Here is a 20,091-nt window from a genome sequence, read left to right on the forward strand (position 1 = left end):
TCAGGAACGACGACCCCCCCCCCGCTGTTCCGGACCCCCGAAAGCTGCTCCGCACCCTCTGCAGCAGGCACCGGGAAGCGGAGGGGGGGGGGGGGGGGGATCCCGGGCCATGTGTACCCCCTTCCCTGGGGCTCCATCCCCACCCCCGACCTCGCCCAGATCAGCCCTTTCTCCCCATGTGCCGGGTGAGTGGAGACCGCCCCCACCGTGCCCCAAGGACCCCCCCTCAGCCCTCTCTCTCTCCCCTCACTGAGCCCCCCCACGCTGGGGCTGTCGTGACCCGAGGGATGCCAATCTGGGGCTCTGCAGAGTAGGGATGGGGGACCCCACTCCAACCCTCCCCCCCTAGAGCTCTGCCAGGACCCAGCACCCACCAAGGCTCAACTGGCTGGGGGGGAGGGGGGCACCCACTGCCCCATGGGCCGCATCACATCTTGGGGAGCTCAGGGGTGACTTGAGGCCAGGGCCAGCAGAGGAGCTCCAGAGGCTGAGGCCAACCTCAGCTGGAGCAAGTCCCCCCCAAGGGACTGTGGGGTGTGGATGCAGCTCCCTTTGCCCCACCAAGGACCCCCCCAGTGGAGATCAGGACACCCCCACCCAGCCTGGTCCTGCCCCACACCTCCGGTGCATCCCAGTCCCTACCCATACCCCACACCCTGTGTCCTGCACCCCACACCCTGTGTCCTGCACCCCACACCCTGTGTCCTGCACCCCACTCCCTGTGTCCTGCACCCCACTCTTGGCCTCCTGACACCACCCGGCCACCCATACTCCCATCTGGGCTCAGCGAGACCCCACCCCACGGCAGCGGCCCCCACCCCACGGCAGCGGCCCCTACCCCACGGCAGCGGCCCCCACCCCACGGCAGCGGCCCCCAGGCTTTGCCCTGCTTCCATTTTTGGCCCTAAGTGTGCGGAAATCTCCCGGCGCACTTAACGCCTAAATCCCGAATCCCTGGAAGCCGCGGGTAAGCCTCTCTCTCCCCGCGGAAAATCCCCACTTTGAGCCAGAATCGGCCACCTCGGAGCCGGCCAAGCCCCCACCCTCTCCTGCTGCCCGTGTGGGCTGAGCCCTGCCCACCACACGGGGCGGGCAGGAGGCTGAAGTTGCCCCCACCCCCTGCAGGACTGCCTCATCCCTGGGGTACCCCAACCCCAACTGCTTGCCCGTGCCCCCCGGGGCAGCTGGGGCTCTTGGTGCTGGGGGTTGGGGTGGTCCATGGGTCACAGGAAGGGACCTCCAGAGATCATCGAGTCCAACACCCACCCAACACCCCTGCCCGAGCAGGAGCATAGAATCCAGCACAGGTCACACAGAAACACATCCAGAGGGGTCTTGAAAGTCTCCAGAGAAGGTCAGGGTGGTCCCTGGGACAGGGTGGTCCCTGGGCCAGGGTGGTGGGTGTCTGCACGTGGACAAGGCTGTGAAGGCTTGTGGTGCATGAGGATGAGGAGAAGGAAGATGAAGAGAGTGAGGAGAAGGAAAATGAGGACGAGAAGGATGAGAAGGATCAGGCGGACAGGAAGGACAGGGATGAGGAGCACAACGAGTAGAAGGAGAGTAAGCAGAAGGAGAAGGAGGAGAACGAGAACAATGAGGAGGACAGGAGGATGAAGAGGATGAGGAGGACGGTAGGATCCAGCCCCTTGCCCGGCTCCCCAGCAGTCACACTTGGTCCCGGATGTGGCGGACAACCTGGCGAGGGGCGAGGGCAAGGCACAATGTTCGGGTCCCAGCCCTGGTCCCAGCGCGACGCCGCCAGGAGGAGGCCCGAGGCAGGGCGTTGCGCGCCGGGGACGAGCCCTGGCAGGGGCCGCGGGCGGCTCCAGGGCTCGGGGACGCGCTGGGACCGTCCGGGAGCCGGGGCGGTGGCTCCGCTTAGTGGCACCGGGGAGAAAAGCAGAGGGGCCTGGAGCTGCCACCGCCGTCCTGCCACCGCCACCGCCGCCCTGCCACCGCCACCAACGCCCTGCCACCGCCATCACCGCCACCCCTGCCACCGCCTTACCGACACTCCTGCCACCGCCTTACCGACACTCCTGCCACCACCATCACCTCTGCCACTGCCCCTGCCACCGCCTCCTGGCCCTCCCAGGAGCTCCTCTAGGGGCAGGACTCTCCTCCTGGGGACCCCCACCAGGAGCTGGTGTCCCCAACCCCACTGTCCTTGTCCTCGCCAGCCCCAAGGGCAAACCCATGGGTGATGCTCAGCTCTGCTCGGGCACCAGCCCAGGGGGGCACCCAGCTCCCACCACCCCTCCCCGGGCAGCCGAGCAGGGCGTGCGGTGCCGGGGGAGGGCTGCGGCGGGGTCCGGGCAGGGCCACATGTGCGGAGCCTTCACGTGCCGAGAGCTGGATTCGGAGTTGGCTTTGGAAACAGCGGCGCAGAAATTCCCCGCGGCGGGTGCCAGCTCCGGCAGCTGGGCCGGGCTGTTTCCTCCCCCCCTCCCCGTCCTGTTCGTGCCGGGAGCCTCCTGACCCCTTGTAGAAGCTGAATATTTAAAAACATTCGGCCCACGCTGCGGAAATTCCCACCCCTATCCCCCCCTCCTCCTCCCCTTGCTCTGTCCCTTCCTGCCCCCCTGCTGCCCCAAAGCAGTACTTAAAAGCCAGTCCCAGCCCAGCCCCAGTCCTGCTTGAGCAACGTCTGCCCCACGGACCCCACGGCTAAGGTGCCACCGGGTTCCGCCGCCGCCATGGGGCTAAGTCCTGCTCCTGCCCTCGTCCTTGCCCTGCTGCTGCTGCTGGGAGCTTCAGTGGATGGTGAGCACCCCCCGCACCCCGGGACAGGCACAGGCTGGGTCCCCAGCACGGGCTGGGAGTTCCCTCCCAGCGCCCCCGAATTCCTGCCTCTGTCCACGGCTGGACACTGCGGCGGCCTATGGGGAAGGGTCTGGGGATGCCGGGAGGGGACCACCGCCGTGAGGCTGCCCCAGAGGGGCTGGGGTGATGCCTGGCTAACCCGGGGCCTTCTTCCACCTGCAACAGGGCAGCCCCGAGGCCGGATCCTGGGGGGCAGAGAGGCCGTGCCCCACCTGAGGCCATACATGGCCTCGCTGCAGCTGGACGGGCAGCACATCTGTGGAGGCTTCCTCATCGCCCAGCAGTGGGTGCTGAGCGCTGCACACTGCACCGAGGAGACGTGAGTGCCCGGGGGGGGGGGGTGGGGGGTGTCAGAGGGGGTGGGGAGCTGCTGCTTGCTGAGGGAGAGCTGCTGGCCTCAGGCTAAACCCTGCCCCAGAGCCCAGACACGGGGTGGGAGCACCAGGGCTCTGCTCCCACCTGCGGTGAGGGCTGGGCAGGGGCTGCAGCTGCAGGACCCCCAGGAGATCCTGGCACAACGAGGCAGGGGGTTGGTGATGTGCTGTCTGGCGCTCCACACCCCCAGCTCTGCGTGCCCCATGGGGTGAGCAGATCCCCCACACGCTGCCTCTCTTCCAGGGACGGCAAATTCTTCCAGGTCCTCCTGGGTGCCCACTCGCTGTCGAAGCCGGAGCCCCACAAACGCCTGTACCGGGTGCGCGCCCAGATCGCCCACCCCGGCAGCAACATCCACAACAACAAAGACGACCTCCTGCTCCTCCAGGTGGGCTTGGGGCTGCTGAGACGCCGGCTGGAACCTTCCTCCCCATCACCCACTGCTCACATCCCTGCTCCGGCAAATCCCTTGGCACCTTTTGCCACCGACCGTGGCAGGAGGAAGCTCTCCACCGTCCTTCCTTCCCCATCCCATATCCCTGCTTCCCCCACCAAGGACGTTTGGGCTGCATCCAAACGCCTTTGTCTTCCCCCACGATCCTCACAGCTCTGAGCTCCGAGGGCTGCGGGTGGAAGGCGAAGCCCTGAGCGCGGCTGAGCTGGGGCAGGCTCGGCGCTGGGGCTGGGCTCGGCGGGTCCCGAGCCGCAGCTGGTCTCCGGTGACCTGGGTCCTTTCTTTCTTGGTTGAGGGCAGCTGGAGGAGAAAGCAGAGCTGAACGCAGACGTGCAGGTGCTGCCGATCCAGCGGGAGGACAGGGACGTGGCTGCCGACACCGTGTGCCTGGTGGCCGGCTGGGGAGCCATAAAGCACAGCGGCCGCCGGCCGGACACGCTGCAGGAGGTGGAGCGGCCGGTGGTCAGCCGCGACGTCTGCAACCACCGCACCCACCACGACCAGACCATCACCGACAAGATGATGTGCACCAACTCCCACAAGAAGGACAGCTGCAAGGTAACCTCAGCGGCCGGGGACCCGCAGGCTGGTCCGTCAAGGGTTGGGGCTAGGGGTGGGAGGGGAGGAGGATGACCCAGAGGCTGGAAGAGGTCTGTGTGGGGAGGAGCAGGATGGGGCTGTGTGCCCAGGGTGATGTGGGCTCTTTGCCCTGTGCTGGCTGCTGTGGAGCAGCTGTTCTGAGCCTGGAGACAAGGATGAGGCCACAGGCAAGGCTCAGTATGCCCCAAGGGTCTGCTGGGAAGCCAGGGGCCACACTGAAAGTTCCCTCCCCAGAGCCAGGGGACTGAGCTGTCAGCAGATGAGGGAATGCTGGTGGAGACTGACCCCAACCCACAGCTCCTGCAGGTGAAACCCATGCTGGGGAGCACCCAGGGGCCGATGGCTTGGGTCAGGTGGGGACCCCCAGTTGCAGGGTCAGGGTGGGATGGCTCAGCAAATGCTTGGCAGTGCCGATGCGCTTTGGTCCCACAGGGAGACTCTGGCGGCCCCCTGGTCTGCAACGGGGTGGCTGAGGGGGTGGTCACGGCCGGCTCCCGCGTTTGTGGCAACTACAAGAAGCCTGCGATCTACACCCGCGTCGCCCCCTACGCCGACTGGATCGACAGCGTCATGGCCTCTGCCGCTGGGGGGGAGGGGGACACTCGCTGAGCAACCCCCCCCGGGGACCCGGCTCCACGCCACAGCTTGCTGCTGCTGCCGCCGGCACAGCCATAGCGCCCACGCCGCACGGCCGAGCGCCTCGGAGCTCCCGCTGCTGCCCCGACCTGCTCCCCGAGCACCCCCGAGCACCAGGAGGGCGGCTGGACTGGGGGACTGGCAAAAGAAACCCTAAACACAACAGGGGAAAGGGAGTCCCTGCCCCCCTGCTCACAAAGCAGAGGGCCCAGCTTGGGGAGGATGGGAGGGAGAGGGCCACGGCTCCCCGTGCTGCTGTGAGCCACAGGCTTTGCTGGTCGTGCTCCTAACGCTGCCTGTGCCCTGCTGCAATAAAGTGATGATGATTCCTGCAGAGCTGCCAGGCTCCTGGAGGGGGTCTGGTGTGACAACTCCCGGCCCAAGGGTGCGGGCAGCACCGGGAGGAGCTGGCCAAGAGGTGGGGAGATGCTGAGGCTGAGCCCAGGGAGAGTGCGGCCAAAGTCCCCTCCCCACACACACTCCCATCACTGCTCCAGGCCACACACCCATGCTGCTGGGGGGGTTCCTATCCTCTCCTTTGCCTTGGCTGTGTGCTGGGAGCCCCTGAACTCTGCTGTGAGCACTTGACCCCAGCTCTGCCTCGGAGCAGTCTCTCATTAAGGGGCATGTGAACTCCAGCACCCCTCCTGGCCCCAGTCCCAGCGGGACAGAGGGGGAAGGAGCAATGGCCACAGAGCAGGAGGAAGGTGAGGTGCAGGAAGAAGGCCTCGTGTGAGGATGGAGGAGGACAAAGTGCTCCTGCACCTCAACACTCACCTCCCAAGGCTTGGCCAGCACCCTGGGGAGCTGCTCCTGGCTCCAGAGCTCCAACTGGGGCAGGAGGCAAAGTGAGAAGCAAGGATCTGCCCTCCCCCCGAGCTGCTCCTGTGTCCCACCTCTGTGCAATCAAACATTAAATAAGCCCAAACCTGATCTCCCAGAACAGGAGATGAAGCAGGGCCCAGGCTGATTGCAGAGGAAAAGAGCCTTAACAAGTAGTTTCCTAATTAGCCCTTTGCTTTTCCTTAATTACCAGCACCATAGCAAGGGAGACTCCAGCTCTGTGCAGAACAGGAAGCAGAGCTGAGAGAGACAAACTCATGGCCATCAGCTCAATTTCTCCCTGCTCAATGCAAACACAGTTGCAGAGGGAAAGGACCACAGAGAAATGGACTCCTTTGCCCCCTTAAGTGGTCTCTGGGGATGCTCAGTTGGTGTTGTGTGGCTGGGCAGGAATCTGGCCAAGCCTCAGCCCAGCTCTAAGCATCTCCACTGCGCTTTGTCAAAGCATGTGGACACTTGGCCTGATTCTGGAAAGGTGCTGAGCAACCTCAGACTGGTTTGAGCTCAGCAGAGGCACAGGGCCTGCTGCAGCCCAGCTCCAGGTTACCAGCAGCCACCAGGTGGGTCCTTCCCCAGGCAAACCCAAGAGCAAGAGCTCCAAGAAGCTCCCAGCAGCTTCTCTTCTGTTGGTGCATCAACCACCCCAGCCCCACCAGCATGACCAAAGAAGCCCCAGCAGAGCCCCAGGCTGACACTCTGGAGGGAGACCAAACATCCTGTAGAAAAGGAAGGGAACTTTTATTTACAGCCAGAGCTGCTGGTTGAGTGAGAGCCACAGGAGCTCTGCTCCAGGCAGCCACTCTCTCCTGCTCCAGAGGGAGAAGGCCTCCCTCCATTAGCACACAGACAGCTCTGGGTGACATCTCCCACCAGAGGGGAAAGCTCCCTCAAGGGATGGAGAAGTGCAGGGAAAGGGGCAGGGACCAGCCCATGCTGCCCTCCCCCAAACTGCTGCTAGCAGAGGATGAACCCAAGGCCCTGGGGTGCTTGCTCCCTGCTCACCCCCAGCCACCCTCTGTCACCGTGCTCTGCCCCACCCAGGGCTCACAGCTGCTCCACGCAGGCACCAGCACAGCAGGGCTCATTCCTTGGCCTCTGCTAACTCCAGCTGGGAAACCTCTGGCATTCCCTTCTGGCTGTCCCCTGTAGAGAGGAGGAGCAGCTCCCTCCCAGCTCCGGGAGGCAGAAAGCTCAGCGCAGGACAAGCGGCACCAGGCGGCGGCGCCCAGGACGATGCTGCCCCTGCGGCCCAAACGCCTCCGAGAAGGAAGCACTGAGCAGCTCTTGGGGCAGCCCCTCAGGAGTAGCTGAGGGGCATCCTCCTCCAGAGCCCCCCACAGAGGCAGTTCTTGATCCAGCGCTGCTCCCACTGCTTCACTGCTGTCACCTTGTTGGGAGACTTCAGCATCGTGACGCAGCCACACCTGGGAGGGAACAGAGAGCTGCAGCCAGGCCCAGGGAGAGAGATGCTGCTGCTGAGATGTGGATCCCACAGGCAGAGAGGAACCCAAGCAGGACACCAGCCTCTCTCACCTGCAGGTGAGGTTTGTGGGCACTAAAACCAGCTGAAGCTGTGCCAGCAGGGCCCTGGCAGGAAGAGGGTACCTGGGAGCAAGAGGCTGTGGTAAGCCAACAGCCCCCAGCTGCCAGTTCAGTGACAGCTGATTCAGCCACAGGGAATTGCTTGGGTTGGAGAAGCCCCCCAAGAGGAAGACCAACATCAACCCAACCCCACCATGGCCACTAAACCACGTCCCCAAGTGCCATGGCCACAGGTTTCTCCAACACCTCCAGGCATGGGGACTCCACCACCTCCCTGGGCAGCCTGTGCCAAGCCCTCACCACTCTGGCAGGAAAGAAACTCCTCCACATCTCCAAGCTAAAGCTCCCCTGGAATCCATCCCCATGGATGGCTGCTCCCTGCACCATGATTCTGACACCCAGGCTGCCTGGGGAGGCTGGGTGAAGAGGACAGCACAGTAAGGCCTTCAAACACAAGCCTGGTTTGAAAGATCAGCCCAAATGGCACTGTGGGTCCTGTGAGGATCTCCTCTCCCAGCTCCTCTCCAGCACAGGTTTGTTTAAGGGCTTGCCCTTCAAAAGGCCTTGTAAGGACCTTCCAGATCAGGTCCTCAACCACCACCACAACTGCTCTCTTCCAATGGCAGGGCCACACACCAAAAGCATTTCCTCCTGCAGAGCTGGGACACCAGCTGGGGTGGTGAGCAGGGACTGAAGAGCTTCTGACTGAGGAGGAGAGCAGCTGGAGCTGCTGCCCAAGCCCTCCGCCCACCTGGTACACGACTTGCACTCCTCTGTGGGGTATGCTCCCAAATGCAGCCGCCTCAGGTGATCAATTTTGGGCTGTCCTGGTGCCCTGGGTAGGAAGGAGAAGAAAGATTGCTTTCCAAAAGCTGCCTCCAGTGGCCAGCACAACACAGGCTCTGACTGCCCGAGCCATGGGGCTGGAGGCCTTGCTGAGAGGAATCTCAGCCTGCTCTTCCCCCTCCATGTGCCACCTCCTTGCAACCCTTTCAACTCCCAGCCCACTGCAAGCTAAGCAGTGAATTCAAGCAGAGAGGACAAGCTGCTCCCAGGCCCCAGCAGCAAATGGCTGAGCCCAAACCTGCTGGTATCCCAAACCCAGAGCTACAGAGAGACCCCCCCCCAAACACCACCTTCTCACCACTCCACCCCTGCATGCCAGGCTTCTGTACCTGACAAAGGCATCAAACTGGGACGAGACAGTGTGACCAACGAGCCCAGGAGCCTTGCCAAACTGGAGCCTGACCAGCTGCTTGTTCTGCAGCTTGCTGATGATGCCATCGTTGATGGGCAGCCAGTCAATGTTGGGGATGAGCAGCTGGCTGGGCAGGAGGCAGCACTCATCGATCAGGGTATCGTCCGGCTCCGTCATGTGGCTTTCTTCACGACCTGAGTGCCAAAATGAAGCAGAGAAAGCAAAGCAGCATGATCCTGAAACTCCTCATTTGGAGATGAAGAGAGCTCTGTGTGGGTGTGTGGAGCCCTCCTCCAGCCTCCAACGCAGCTCAGAGCACAAAGCCCCTGGCAGCTGCTCCTGCCCTCTCTGAACGCCACAGACCCACTCCTGAGCTACTTCCCCCACCCCTGCAATTATTCCCTCCCCCTGAGGGAAGGGCTCTTTTGTTCAGGGAGAAACTGGCAAAACACTTACAGCACAGCCAGAGTTTAGTCAGGAGCCTGAAGAGCAGGGACATGCTGTCCTGGGTGTCAGAGGTTGCTGTGTAGACAGGGAGGCAGCTTGGCTTCAGCAGCCCCCAGATCCGGATCACCACCATCAGCTCCCTGAACATGGCCAGGGAGGCTCCATCCCGCAGGAAGCTGTGTCCTGGTCGAACTGGGGAGCCCTAGGGAAGGAGGGGGAACAAAAAGCCCCAGAGAGGGGGTGACACAGCCTGCCAGAGGCAGCAGGCTGCTGGCAGCCAGCCGCCCTGTTTGAGCGGGGCGCAGCCCGGCGGCGCTGGCTGCCGGAGGATGCCGCGGAGGTCAGAGGCACACAGAGGTTCACTGAGGGCTGACATCAGTCAGGCAGCTGCTGAGGTCCCTTCTCCAAAGTGAGGAGCACAGGAAGGACAACTTCAACACAGATTGGCTTGAGTTGGAAGGGATCTTCAGGATCATCTAGTTCCAACCCCCGTGCCATGGGCAGGGACACCTCCCACCAGCCCAGGCTGCTCAAGGCCTCATCCAGCCTGGACTTGAGCACCCCCAGGGAGGGGACAGCCACAGCCTCCCTGGGCAACCTGTGCCAGTGCCTCCCCAGCCTCACTGTCAACAGTTTCTTCCTCATCTCCAGCCTCAATCTCCCCTCTCCCAGCTCAAAACCATTGTCTCTCATCCTGCCACTCCCAGCCCTTGTCACAAGTCCCTCCCCAGCTCTCCTGGAGCCCTTTCAGGTACTGGAAGGCTGCTCCAAGGTCTCTCTGGAGCCTTCTCTTCTCCAGGCTGAGGTTCTCACCTGGTTGGGGAGGCTGGCCAGCAGGTAGAGCACAAAGTCTCCCACCCACTGGATGAGCTGCTGCAGGGACTGCAGTGTGGTCATCTCCAGCACAAACTCTTCTGTCTTCAGGTTAATCATCACCTTGTCGATGTCTGAAACAGAAGCAGGGCATCCCCTGGCTCAGGAGGAAGATGGCTTCAGACTTCACCCCTTGAGCCTGCAGTGCTGGGAGAGGTCACCCTCCTCTGGCTCAAGGCAGGGAGTCACCCTGAGCCCACACCACTTCTTCCATCAAACCCAGCAGGAGAAGGGGCCAGGACAAAGCATGGGGGCAGAGGCCCCGAGCCGTCGCTCACCTATGTCTGTGATCTTGGAGCAGATCTCGGTGAGTCTGTCCCCAGGGCTCTTGTCTGGGGTGTTCAGGAAGTGGGGACGCAGCAGAGACTTCAAGGTGCAGCTAATGGCAATGAGGAAGAGCTTGGCATGGTAGTCACAGACTCGAGCTATGGTGCTGGAGGAGAGCTTGCAGAGAGAAGCCTTCATGGCAACGATGCGAGTGGAGAGGACCTGGTGGAGAGGCACAGCAGGAGCGAGGCAGCAGGGGAGGCAGCATCAGAGGGAGCTCATTAGAGCTGCTCTGCTCTCCAGCTCTGCCAGGTGAATGACAGGACTGGTGCACAGCTGCTCCCTGCACGTGAGCAGCTCTGACTCACAAACAGCTCTGCTGCTCCCAGAACCTCTGCCAAAGGCTTCACAGCTCAGCAGAGGTTTCCACAGGTCAAGTGGAGGATCTCCACACCTCAAGTATCACAGAATGGGTTGGGTTGGAAGGGATCTGAAAGCTCAGCCAGTGCCAACCCCCCTGCCATGGGCAGGGACACCTCCCACCAGCTTGCTCAGAGCCTCATCCAGCCTGGCCTTGAACACCTCCAGGGAGGGGACATCCACAACCTCCCTGGGCAGTCTGTGTCTCCCCACCCTCACTCTCAACAATTTCATTGACTCCTAGGATGCTTTGGGCTGCAAGGGACCTTGAAGACCATTTAGGTCATCTTCCTTCTGAGTGGTACAAACAAGGACTCTGCTGAGCTAAATCTCTTTTGGTGGTGGAAAGCTCTGCTGCTGGGAGTGAAGATCACCTTCAGGTCACTGAGGGCTGACATGAGTCAGGCAGCTGCTGAGGTCCCTTCTCCAAGGTGAGGAGCACAGGAAGGACAACTTCAACATAGATTGGCTTGAGTTGGAAGGGATCTTCAGGATCATCCAGTTCCAACCCCCCAGCCATGGGCAGGGACACCTCCCACCAAGCCCAGGTTGCTCAGGGCCTCATCCAGCCTGGCCTGGAGCACCTCAGGGCAGGAGCCATCCACAGCCTCCCTGGGCAACCTGCTCCAGTGTCTCCCCACCCTTAAAGAAGTACTGCTGAGGAGGGACAGCACAGCCAGGTTGGTCATGAGCTGTCTTCTGAGGCCTGGCAACTACAGCTCCCTCCCTCCCTCCCTGTCACTGAGACGCCCCCAGGCGCCCAGCCCCTGCCCAGCCTCCTGCTGACCTGCTGCAGGGCTGCGTTCTGCCGCATGTACTCCTCATGAAGCTTCTCCACCAGGTTCTGCACCATGTTGGGCTGGACATGGAGCAGGATGTCCCACCAGTCATAACCAGTCACCATGCAGTACTCCAAGAGGAAGAGCAAGTGGCGCAGGGACATGTTCATGTCCAGCACGTGGCCCATGGAAGGGGAGATGCGGAGCATGCTCAGCTGGAAGGGAGGGGCAAAGGGAGACCTGCATCAAGAGCTGCCTTGAAAGCATTCCCCAAAGCCACAAACCCAACACAGGGTTAGGGAGGCTAACCCCCAGGGACACAACTGGGGATGGATCCATCCCTTCTTGTTTAACAGGGATCACCCCCCCTGCTGGGAAGTAACATTCCCAGAGCCACCGACGGCCGCACAGGGAGAGCCTGGAGGAGAGGAGCTCAACCTCCCCATCCCACAGCACCATACCTTCCCGTGGCTGTCAATGCCAGCCAAGGCCAGGGACGTCCAGGAGAGCTGCATGGCTTTGAAGTGCACCAGGGGGGCAGCAGTTCGCTGCCTCTTGATGGTCTGCTCCTCGCCGGGGCGCTGGGAGGAGGAGCCGTAGAACACAGCCATCATCTGCAGGGACAGGCGGTGCACGATGTGCACACTGCCGTCATGGAAAGCCAGAGCCAGGCCTGGGGACAGCAGACAGCCAGAGCTCAGCAAGTGACTCCTCCTGGTACAGCCCAGGCCTCACCCCGAGGAGCTGCTGCCTGCGTGCAGCGGAGAGGATCACAGGGCTGGAGAGGACCTCCGGCGGTCACCGAGGCCAAGGCCCCTGCCACAGCAGCACCTAGAACCCAGCACAGGGCACCCAGGAACACATCCAGATGGGGTCTGGAAAGTCTGCAGAGAAGGAGACTCCACAACCTCTCTGGGCAGCCTGCTCCAGTGCTCTGTGACCCTCCCAGTGAAGAAGTTCCTCCTCATGTCGAGGTGGAACCTCCTGTGCTGGAGTTTGTATCCACTGCCCCTTGGCCTATCCCAGGGTGCAACTGAGCAGAGCCTGTCCCTGTCCCCTCCCTCCTGACTCCCAGCCCTCAGATATTGATAAACATTTATCAAATCCCCATTCAGGCTTCTCTTCTCCAGACTAAAGAGCCCCAGGGCTCTCAGCCTCTCCTCCTCCAGTCCCTTCCTCATCCTGCTTGCTCTCTGCTGGACTCTCTCCAGCAGATCCCTGTCCCTCTTGAACTGGAGAGCACCAAAAGGCTGTGGACTCACAGCCCTCTTGGTCTCCAGAGGCCCAGGGGAATGTCTCTTTCCATGGAAATGAAAAAGCCTGCCCATGACCTTCAGAGGTCCCTTCCAACCCTGTCCATGCCATGATTCTGTGCAGAGGCTGCCTCTGAAGGTGTCCCTGGCAGCGTTCCTCATGGCTCCACCTTCCTGCTGCAGTGTAACAACATCTGAATGACTCTGATGAGATCTGTGGGCCTGGGCTTCACATGGCTCAGGCACTGGCACAGGCTGCCCAGGGAGGTGGTGGAGTCCCCAGCCCTGGAGGTGTTCAAGAAAGTGTGGACATGGTGAGGGCCACCCCAAGGGAGTGAGGGCCACCCCAAGGGAGGGAGGGCCACCCCAAGGGAGGGAGGGCCACCCCAAGGGAGGGAGGGCCACCCCAAGGGAGGGAGGGCCACCCCAAGGGAGGGCCAGGGTGGTGCTGGGTTGAAGCTTGGACTCAACGACCTCAGAAGGCTTTTCCACCCCCAACAATTCTGTGACCCAGCTACAGTTCAGGAGGTGAGGAAGGGGAAAAAAAAACGTTTCAGGCAAAAGCTACATATTCAGGAGAAAGGCAAGAGAAGTTCCTTACCCAGGCCAGGGAAGAACTTGGTGTCATTTGCCACCTTCAGGTCCGTGTTGGTGAGGGAGATGGGCAGCTTGGGCAGGGCCACGGCCGAGACCCGATCCAAGTCGTTGGTGGCAGAGAGAATTCTCCACTTCAGGATCATGGGCTGCTTGTCCCCCACTGTGAGGAGTGAGTGAGTGAGACAACTCTCCCCCCAAAGCCATCCAAACCCACCCCACCCCCCAGTTTCTGCCCACACTCCCCCAGCTCAGGGGGATTACAGCCCCAGCACTGACTTTGCTCTACCAGACCAGGAGGTTCCTGTGCTCATGGAAAGGTTTGGACTGGAAGGGACCTCAAAAGCTCAGCCAGTTCCAAGCCCCTGCCATGGGCAGGGACACCTCCCACCAGCCCAGGCTGCTCAGGGCCTCATCCAGCCTGGCCTTGAACACCTCCAGGGAGGGGACATCCACAACCTCCCTGGGCAGTCTGTGTCTCCCCACCCTCACTCTCAACAATTTCACTGACTCCTAGGATGCTTTGGGCTGCAAGGGACCTTGAAGACCATTTAGGTCATCTTCCTTCTGAGTGGTACAAACAAGGACTCTGCTGGGCTAAAGCTCTTTTGGTGGTGGAAAGCTCTGCTGCTGGGAGTGAAGATCACCTTCAGGTGCAAGAGCTCTTCATACTGCACTGGCACAAGGAGCAGTGACTTGGGTTGGCTGTGCCTGGAAAGAAGGGCAGCCAAGGTGGTGATGGGACTTCAACACAAGTGCTGTGGGGAACAGCTGAGGGGGCTGGGATTGTCCAGCCTCCAGTGGAAGAGGCTGAGGGGAGACCTCATTGCCCTCTACAACTCCCTCCAAGGAGGTTGGAGCCAGGTTGGGTTTGGTCTCTTCTCACATGCAACAAGAGGAAACAGCCTCAGGTTGTGCCAGGGGGAGGTTCAGGTTGGAGATTAAGACAAATTTCTTCCCAGCAAGGGCTCTCAGGCACTGGAGCAGGCTGCCCAGGGAGCACCATCCCTGGAGCCACCATCCCTGGAAGGGTTTATAAGCCTCATGGATGTGGTGCTGAGGGCTGTGGGTTAGCAGCAGTGGTGGATTGTGAGCTGCAGGGCAGTGGTTGGACTGGATGAGCTCAAAGGTCTCTTCCAACCTCCACATTTCTATGAACCCAGGTGCAAAACACAGGCAGAGTGGAGGGGCTGATGGAGCCAGCTCTGCTCCACCACCTCTTCCCTGTGGAAGGCTCTCAGCAGGGAGAGCAGCTGCACTGCCTGACACAGAAAATGTCTTTCACTGAGTGAAAGCCACAAGCCAATTGCTCCCTGGAAAGCTGCCAGGGGCTGCCTGAGATGCAAACAGCTGCAAGAGAGCATGAGGCTGAACACCTGAAAAACAAACACAGGATCCTGGCTAATCCCACCCAGGGGGTAATGGAGCTGAGAACCTGCTTGGCATCTTCACTCAGGGCAGGCTCCTGTTTTGGAGAGGAACTGCTGCAGAAACTCACCCACAGGGGAGATCTGCTGGAAGATGTTGTTGACTGGCAGCCCCTCCTTCCTCAGAGACCAGCACTCCACAATGCTGCTGTTCTGGTTGGAAGCACAAAGCAACACCTGCAGCCCCAAAGAGAAACCCCCCAGTGAGACCCCAGGGACCACCTTCACAACAGGGGAGGACACTCATCCCTCTCTCCTCCACTCTGAGGCTCCTCCACCCCACTGCTTTGTGCTCCCACCAGCCAAAAGCAGAGCAGTGCCTCTGCAGCACACAGCCTGGGCCTCTCCCCATCACCAAGCATCTCCTCTCTCACAGGCCTGTGACCTGCTGATGCTGGTCACACCACCCCAAACTGAACAGAAAGGGAAGGGCAGGAAGGGAACTGACTTTGGTGCCAGAGCTGACTCTCTGTTCTCCTACCAGGTGCTTGGTCCTGACCAGAGCACAGGCTTGGCTTCACTGGATCCCTCTGCTCTCCACAACCACACTGCCAGTCCCCTGGCAAGTAAGAGTTAAGCTGCTAAATGAAGTCATGAAGATCAAGAGCTCTGAGTGCTCTGCAGAGGGGCTGCTTTGAAGCCAAGGCCTGAAGATGAAAGACTTCACATCCCAGACCCTCCCAGTCAGCCCAGCAGAGCTCAGCTGCTGCCAGATCCAGGAGATAAGCAGGGCAAAGCATCACCAGGCTAAGGAGGGAGGGGACTTTTCCAGCTGCTGTCCCAAGAGCTGGAAGGCTTGGCCACCACCCCCCCAGGCTGGCTAAGTCGACTGCTGAGTCTTGAGAAGCTGAGAGGGGACTGGATCAATGCCTATAAATACCTGAGGGGTGGGTGGCAAGAAGGACTCAGCCTCTTTTTAGTGGTGCCCTGTGGCCATGGCTACAAACTGGAACCCAGGAGGTTCTAACTCAAGAGGAGGAGAAACTTCTTTGGCGTGAGGCTGCTGGAGGCCTGGGGCAGGCTGCCCACAGAGCCTCCTTCTCTGGAGACTTCCAAGACTCATCTGGGTGCATTCCTCCCCTGGATGGACTACCCTAGGTGCTCCTGCTTTGGCAGTGGGATGGGGCTGGCTGATCTCTGGCCCTGCCAGTCTTTGGCTGAGTGCAGCCTGCCTGAGCCAGCAGCAGCTCCAGGGCCGGCAGCACCGAAGCACCAAGGGCACCGCCGGCCAGCACCGCTCCCCTCCAGAGCCACGTGGGGAAGCCAATCACGGCTCAAACAGCTACCTGCTGGCCTCTCACTTAACTCCTGCTTGCTTGAAGAGCAGCTGCTCACCTGCTCTGACATGTCCCGGGCCAGGAACTTCAGGTGGGTGATGGCCGGGTACTTGTCCTTGCGGGCAGGGTCGGTGGTGCAGCGCATGAAGAGGGAGGGCAGGATCTCGGTGTCTATCTTGCACTTCTCGTTCACCACGCTGACACAGACCTTGTAGAACTGGACAGGGGAGGTGCTGCTGCCATCTGAAGTGGCCACCACGATGTTCCCCCCGCCGGTGAAGGCGACGTCGGCCAGGGCCACGCGGCAGCGCAGGCGGCAGAGGCTCTCGGTGGAGGTCAGCACCTGCCCGTTGGGCTTGAGGAGCGAGACCGTCACCAGCCCGCTGATGGTCACAGCAATCCAGCCCTCCATGGGCTTCCCCCCAAACAGGGTCAGGGATGGAGAGAACTTGACCCTGGAAAACTTCTCCCCGAAGTTGGAGGCTCCAGACTGCAAAGAGAGGTCAGGGAGGCAGAGAGGTTGGCAGCGGCTCCCCGCCGGGGGCAGCCCCCAGGAGGTCGCCGCAGAGGGCTCCGGAGCTGAGCAGAGGAGGAGGGCAGCAAGCTCACCCCCCAGCCCTGCTCACTGTGGCCTTCCAGGATCTGAAAGGAGCCTACAAGAAACCTGGGGAGGGACTTTTGGGGGTGTCAGGGAGGGATAGGACTTGAGGGGGGATGGAGCAAAACTGGAAGTGGGGAGGTTCAGATTGGCTGTCAGGAAGAAGTTGCTCCCCAGGAGGGTGGTGAGAGCCTGGCACAGGTTGCTCAGGGAGGTGGTGGAAGCCTCATCCCTGGAGGTGTTTGCAGCCAGGCTGGAGGTGGCTGTGAGCAACCTGCTGTAGTGTGAGGTGTCCCTGCCCGTGGCAGGGGGCTTGCAACTGGCTGAGCCTTGAGGTCCCTTCCAAACCTAACAATTCTGTGATTCATCACCCTGGAGAGGCTGTGAGTGGCTGCAGGGACACATGAGCCCCTCAGCAAAGCTCCCAGAGCACCCCAGACACAGAGCTCTGACCTGGACAACAGACAGCCCACCCCCAGCCTCCCTTTCTGCAGCCAAATCCAGCCCTGGCACCGACCCCCTGCTGACCCCATGCCTTCAGTTCTCCAGCTCTGAAGAGAGGCAATGACTTCTCTGTGGGACAGCCCAAGAGCTGCCATTTCAAACAAGCTAAAGAGGCAGCTTCTGCTTGGCAGAGCTGCTCCTTCTCAGCCTGGCACAGTCAGACACACCTCCAAGCAAGCAGCTTCTCCCCACACCCATGTGGTTCCCATTCCCAAATCCCTGCACCAAACCTTAGCACCTCAGATATTTTTTAATGTTGTATTTTAACTCCTGAGTTCCTCCTGGCAGGCAAAGAAAAGCTTTCATCACCATTTCTGCAGCCCAGGAGAGAGGAAAATGAGAACACCCAGAACAAGGGACAGATGGAAAGCCCTGAGAGAAACCAAGCTTCCCACCCCCCCTGCTGGAGCTCAGCAGGGATCCCAGGGGACAGAAATTGCCTGCCACAGGGCACAGAGGCATGGTGGAGCCAAGAGAGAGGGGGCTTCCCAAAAAGTGCTGGCTCAGGCCAGCCTCCCTGAGTGATGCCAGGCAGAGCTTGGGACAAACCTTCTCCACGTGCAGAGCCAGCTTCACGCCGTTGTGCAGCCAGGACAGGGCCACCACGGGGTCCCCCTCCACCAGGCTGCCCACGGTGTTCTCCCAGCTGTTGGCCAAGTGGTCAGTCATGCTCCAGCACTTGATGTGCCCATCTGCATCTGCTGACAGCAGCCTGGAGCCTGTGACAACAGTGTGGTGTCAGAACCAGGGGGCAGAGGCAAGAAGTCAGCTAAGAAACCAACCCAGCGCGGCGTGAACGGAGGCACTCAGCTCGCGGCTGGGGAGGGAGGGACAAACTCCCTCCCCATGAGGAACTTTCAAGAGTCCTGGGGTCAGTTTTGGGCCCCTCACTCCAAGGAGGACATTGAGGGGCTGGGGAGGGTCCAGAGAAGGGCAACAAAGCTGGGGAAAGGCCTAGGAAACAGGGCTGGGAAGAAGCAGCTGAGGGAGCTGGGGGTGTTGAGTCTGGAGGGAGCTGAGGGGAGACCTCACTGCTCTCTAGCAGCCCCTGAGAGGAGGTTGCAGTGAGGTGGGGGTTGGGCTCTTCTCCCTAGGACAGGAGGAAATGGCCTGAAACTGCACCAGGGGAGGATAAGGTTGGAGAGCAGGAAAAATCTGCTTGCTGCCAGAGTGGTCAGGGCTTGGCACAGGCTGCCCTGGGAGGTGGTGGAGTCCCCATGCCTGGAAGGGTTGAAGAAATGTGTGGCTGCGGCACTTGGGGACAGGGTTTAGTGGCCATAGTGGGGTTGAGTGGATGGTCTTAGAGATCTTTTCCAACCCAAACAGATCCAGGACTCTGTGAACACGTGCCCATGAGCAGTGGGACAGAGGGGGAACAAGAAGGGATCCATCTCACCTGACTGGTCCCACTCCAAGCAGGTGATGACTTCAGCATGGCCAGAGTTAACAGAGTAGACATCCCACGGGTGCTCAGTGTCGATGATATGGACCATATGGGTGAGATCTACCCAGAAAGAGAAGCAAACCACTGCCCCTCAGTACCCAGCCAGTGCTCCCAGACCCACAGAGCCTCAGCTGAGGCAGGGGAAGACACCAAACCCTCTCTGCCAAGCAGTTTTGAGAAGGGTGGTGACTGCACCTGGCAACTGTGGGGAGCACCAGACACCAGCACAGAGCCTGTCTGGTCTGGCAGAGTGAGAACTGCTCCTTGGCACAGAAAATCCCATTCAAGGGAAGGAGAAGAAAGAGATCAAGTTTCTCATGCTGCTTAGGCGTGGGGCAGCGATTTCTGGGGGGAAGCAGAGCCCAGGTCCCCTGGGCCAGCAATTGCTGACTGCAGAACTTGCCTAAACACACTCTTGGGAGTTTCCAGGTGGTGTTCCTGAGCTTTCCACGGGCACCCCGTACCTTTTTCCTCCTCATTTTTGAGGTCCGTGGTGAAGGCGATGAGGTTCCTGCAGGACCAGGCGCACACCAGGGGAATGGAGGGGCAGTGGTTGCTCTTTGGCTTCTTCTCCCATTCGCACACGTAGGCCAGGTCCATGGCCCCGGGAGCCCACGGAGCCCGGGGAAAAGGCGAGATCACCCCTCTCTAGAAGCACAAAACCAGCCCGTCCCACATGTCAGAGGCCCGGACAAACCGGTCCCTCCCGGCCCGCCGCGCCTAGGCCCCGCCGCACCGGCCCCCCGCACACGCAGGCGGGAAGCAGCACCCCAGCACCCGAAGGGCGAGCGGGCCCCCCCCCCCCCGAGCCCTCAGGGATGTGTGTGTGGGTGTGTGAAGCGCAACCTCCCCGGGAGGCGGCTGAGGACAAACCCCGGACCAAGGGAACTCCCGCGGCGGGGGCGGGAGCGCAGCGCGGCGCGACCCGGAGCCTCACGGCGAGGGAAGCCGGGCCTGCCGCGGGGAGGAGGCAGGGGGCCCGAAGAGAGATGCCCGCCGGGGTACCAGCCCCACAGCCGCTGGCGGAACACGGAGGGGAGGCCGGGCCCGGCCGGTGGGGGCCCGGCGGGGCGGGAACCGCTGACACTCACCGGGCCAAGCCGCACCGCCGCCAGCGAGGACCCCGACTTCCCCCGCCCCTGCAGGCTGCCCGCCGCCCGCCTGCGCCCTGGTCCCCGCGCTCAGGCAGCGTTGTGGACACCCCAGATCGGGGACCTTTAGTGGTGGGGCCTGACCGCGCCAGTCAACGGCCTTAATTTGCATGGATTCTACCCAGAATTCCACTGAGTGAAAACGGCAAATATAAAGGAAGAATTTGAAATAGCATAGAAGCAGAAAAGAACTGGGAAGAAGCACGAGACATGCTGAGGGGAGGATTCTAGATACATTTATCCACAACTAAAGAAAGAATCACCCTCTCTGAACAGTTTTTGTATTCTGGGTGGTTAAATAACGCTGAGGGGGCAGTAGGATTCGTGCTCGCTTCGGCAGCACATATACTAAAATTGGAACGATACAGAGAAGATTAGCATGGCCCCTGCGCAAGGATGACACGCAAATTCGTGAAGCGTTCCATATTTTTTGCCCCCTCACCCATCGCCATACAACCCTCTACGGCAGTCTTATTATTACTTCCCACCCCCCTCCAACACCTTCCTGCCGGCGGTACCCCGAGACGCCGGCCGTGGAGGGGCTGCGGCTGCCCAGACCCCCGATGTGATCAGGGTCAGCCCCTGC

At 61.1% G+C, this 20,091-nt stretch overlaps 2 protein-coding genes and 1 non-coding gene across 4 annotated transcripts; 2 read left to right on the top strand and 1 right to left on the bottom strand.

The window, feature by feature from the left end:
- Positions 1-2,617: 2,617 nt before the first annotated feature.
- Positions 2,618-5,222, top strand: CFD (complement factor D). The gene is made up of 5 exons (XM_068156252.1): positions 2,618-2,763; positions 2,989-3,142; positions 3,442-3,586; positions 3,953-4,210; positions 4,685-5,222. Exons 1-5 carry the CDS (start codon positions 2,697-2,699, stop codon positions 4,859-4,861), a joined length of 801 nt encoding a protein of 266 aa, XP_068012353.1. The 5' UTR covers positions 2,618-2,696; the 3' UTR covers positions 4,862-5,222.
- A 1,223-nt stretch (positions 5,223-6,445) lies between these two features.
- MED16 (mediator complex subunit 16) lies at positions 6,446-19,519 on the bottom strand. Of its 2 annotated transcripts, none has more exons than XM_068156239.1 (15): positions 19,446-19,519; positions 18,819-19,002; positions 18,307-18,414; positions 17,460-17,629; positions 15,867-16,298; positions 14,603-14,708; positions 13,112-13,267; positions 11,719-11,930; positions 11,266-11,472; positions 10,070-10,280; positions 9,732-9,865; positions 8,928-9,120; positions 8,449-8,665; positions 8,025-8,108; positions 6,446-7,155 (listed from the first exon to the last, which is right to left on the bottom strand). In XM_068156239.1, exons 2-15 carry the CDS (start codon positions 18,952-18,954, stop codon positions 7,029-7,031), a joined length of 2,493 nt encoding a protein of 830 aa, XP_068012340.1. In that variant the 5' UTR covers positions 18,955-19,002; positions 19,446-19,519; the 3' UTR covers positions 6,446-7,028. The 2 variants fall into 2 exon arrangements, with proteins under 2 accessions (XP_068012340.1, XP_068012341.1); XM_068156240.1 differs by lacking the exon at positions 19,446-19,519 and adding an exon at positions 19,228-19,243.
- Positions 19,520-19,829: 310 nt separating this feature from the next.
- LOC137450372 (U6 spliceosomal RNA) lies at positions 19,830-19,936 on the top strand. Its single transcript, XR_010989576.1, has one exon. It is a non-coding gene; the product is annotated as a U6 spliceosomal RNA (small nuclear RNA).
- Positions 19,937-20,091: the final 155 nt, after the last annotated feature.

Source organism: Melanerpes formicivorus, unplaced genomic scaffold (genome assembly GCF_026170545.1).
Source record: "Melanerpes formicivorus ecotype bairdi unplaced genomic scaffold, bMelFor1.0.p_v2 SCAF_34, whole genome shotgun sequence".
Lineage (NCBI taxonomy): Eukaryota > Metazoa > Chordata > Aves > Piciformes > Picidae > Melanerpes > Melanerpes formicivorus.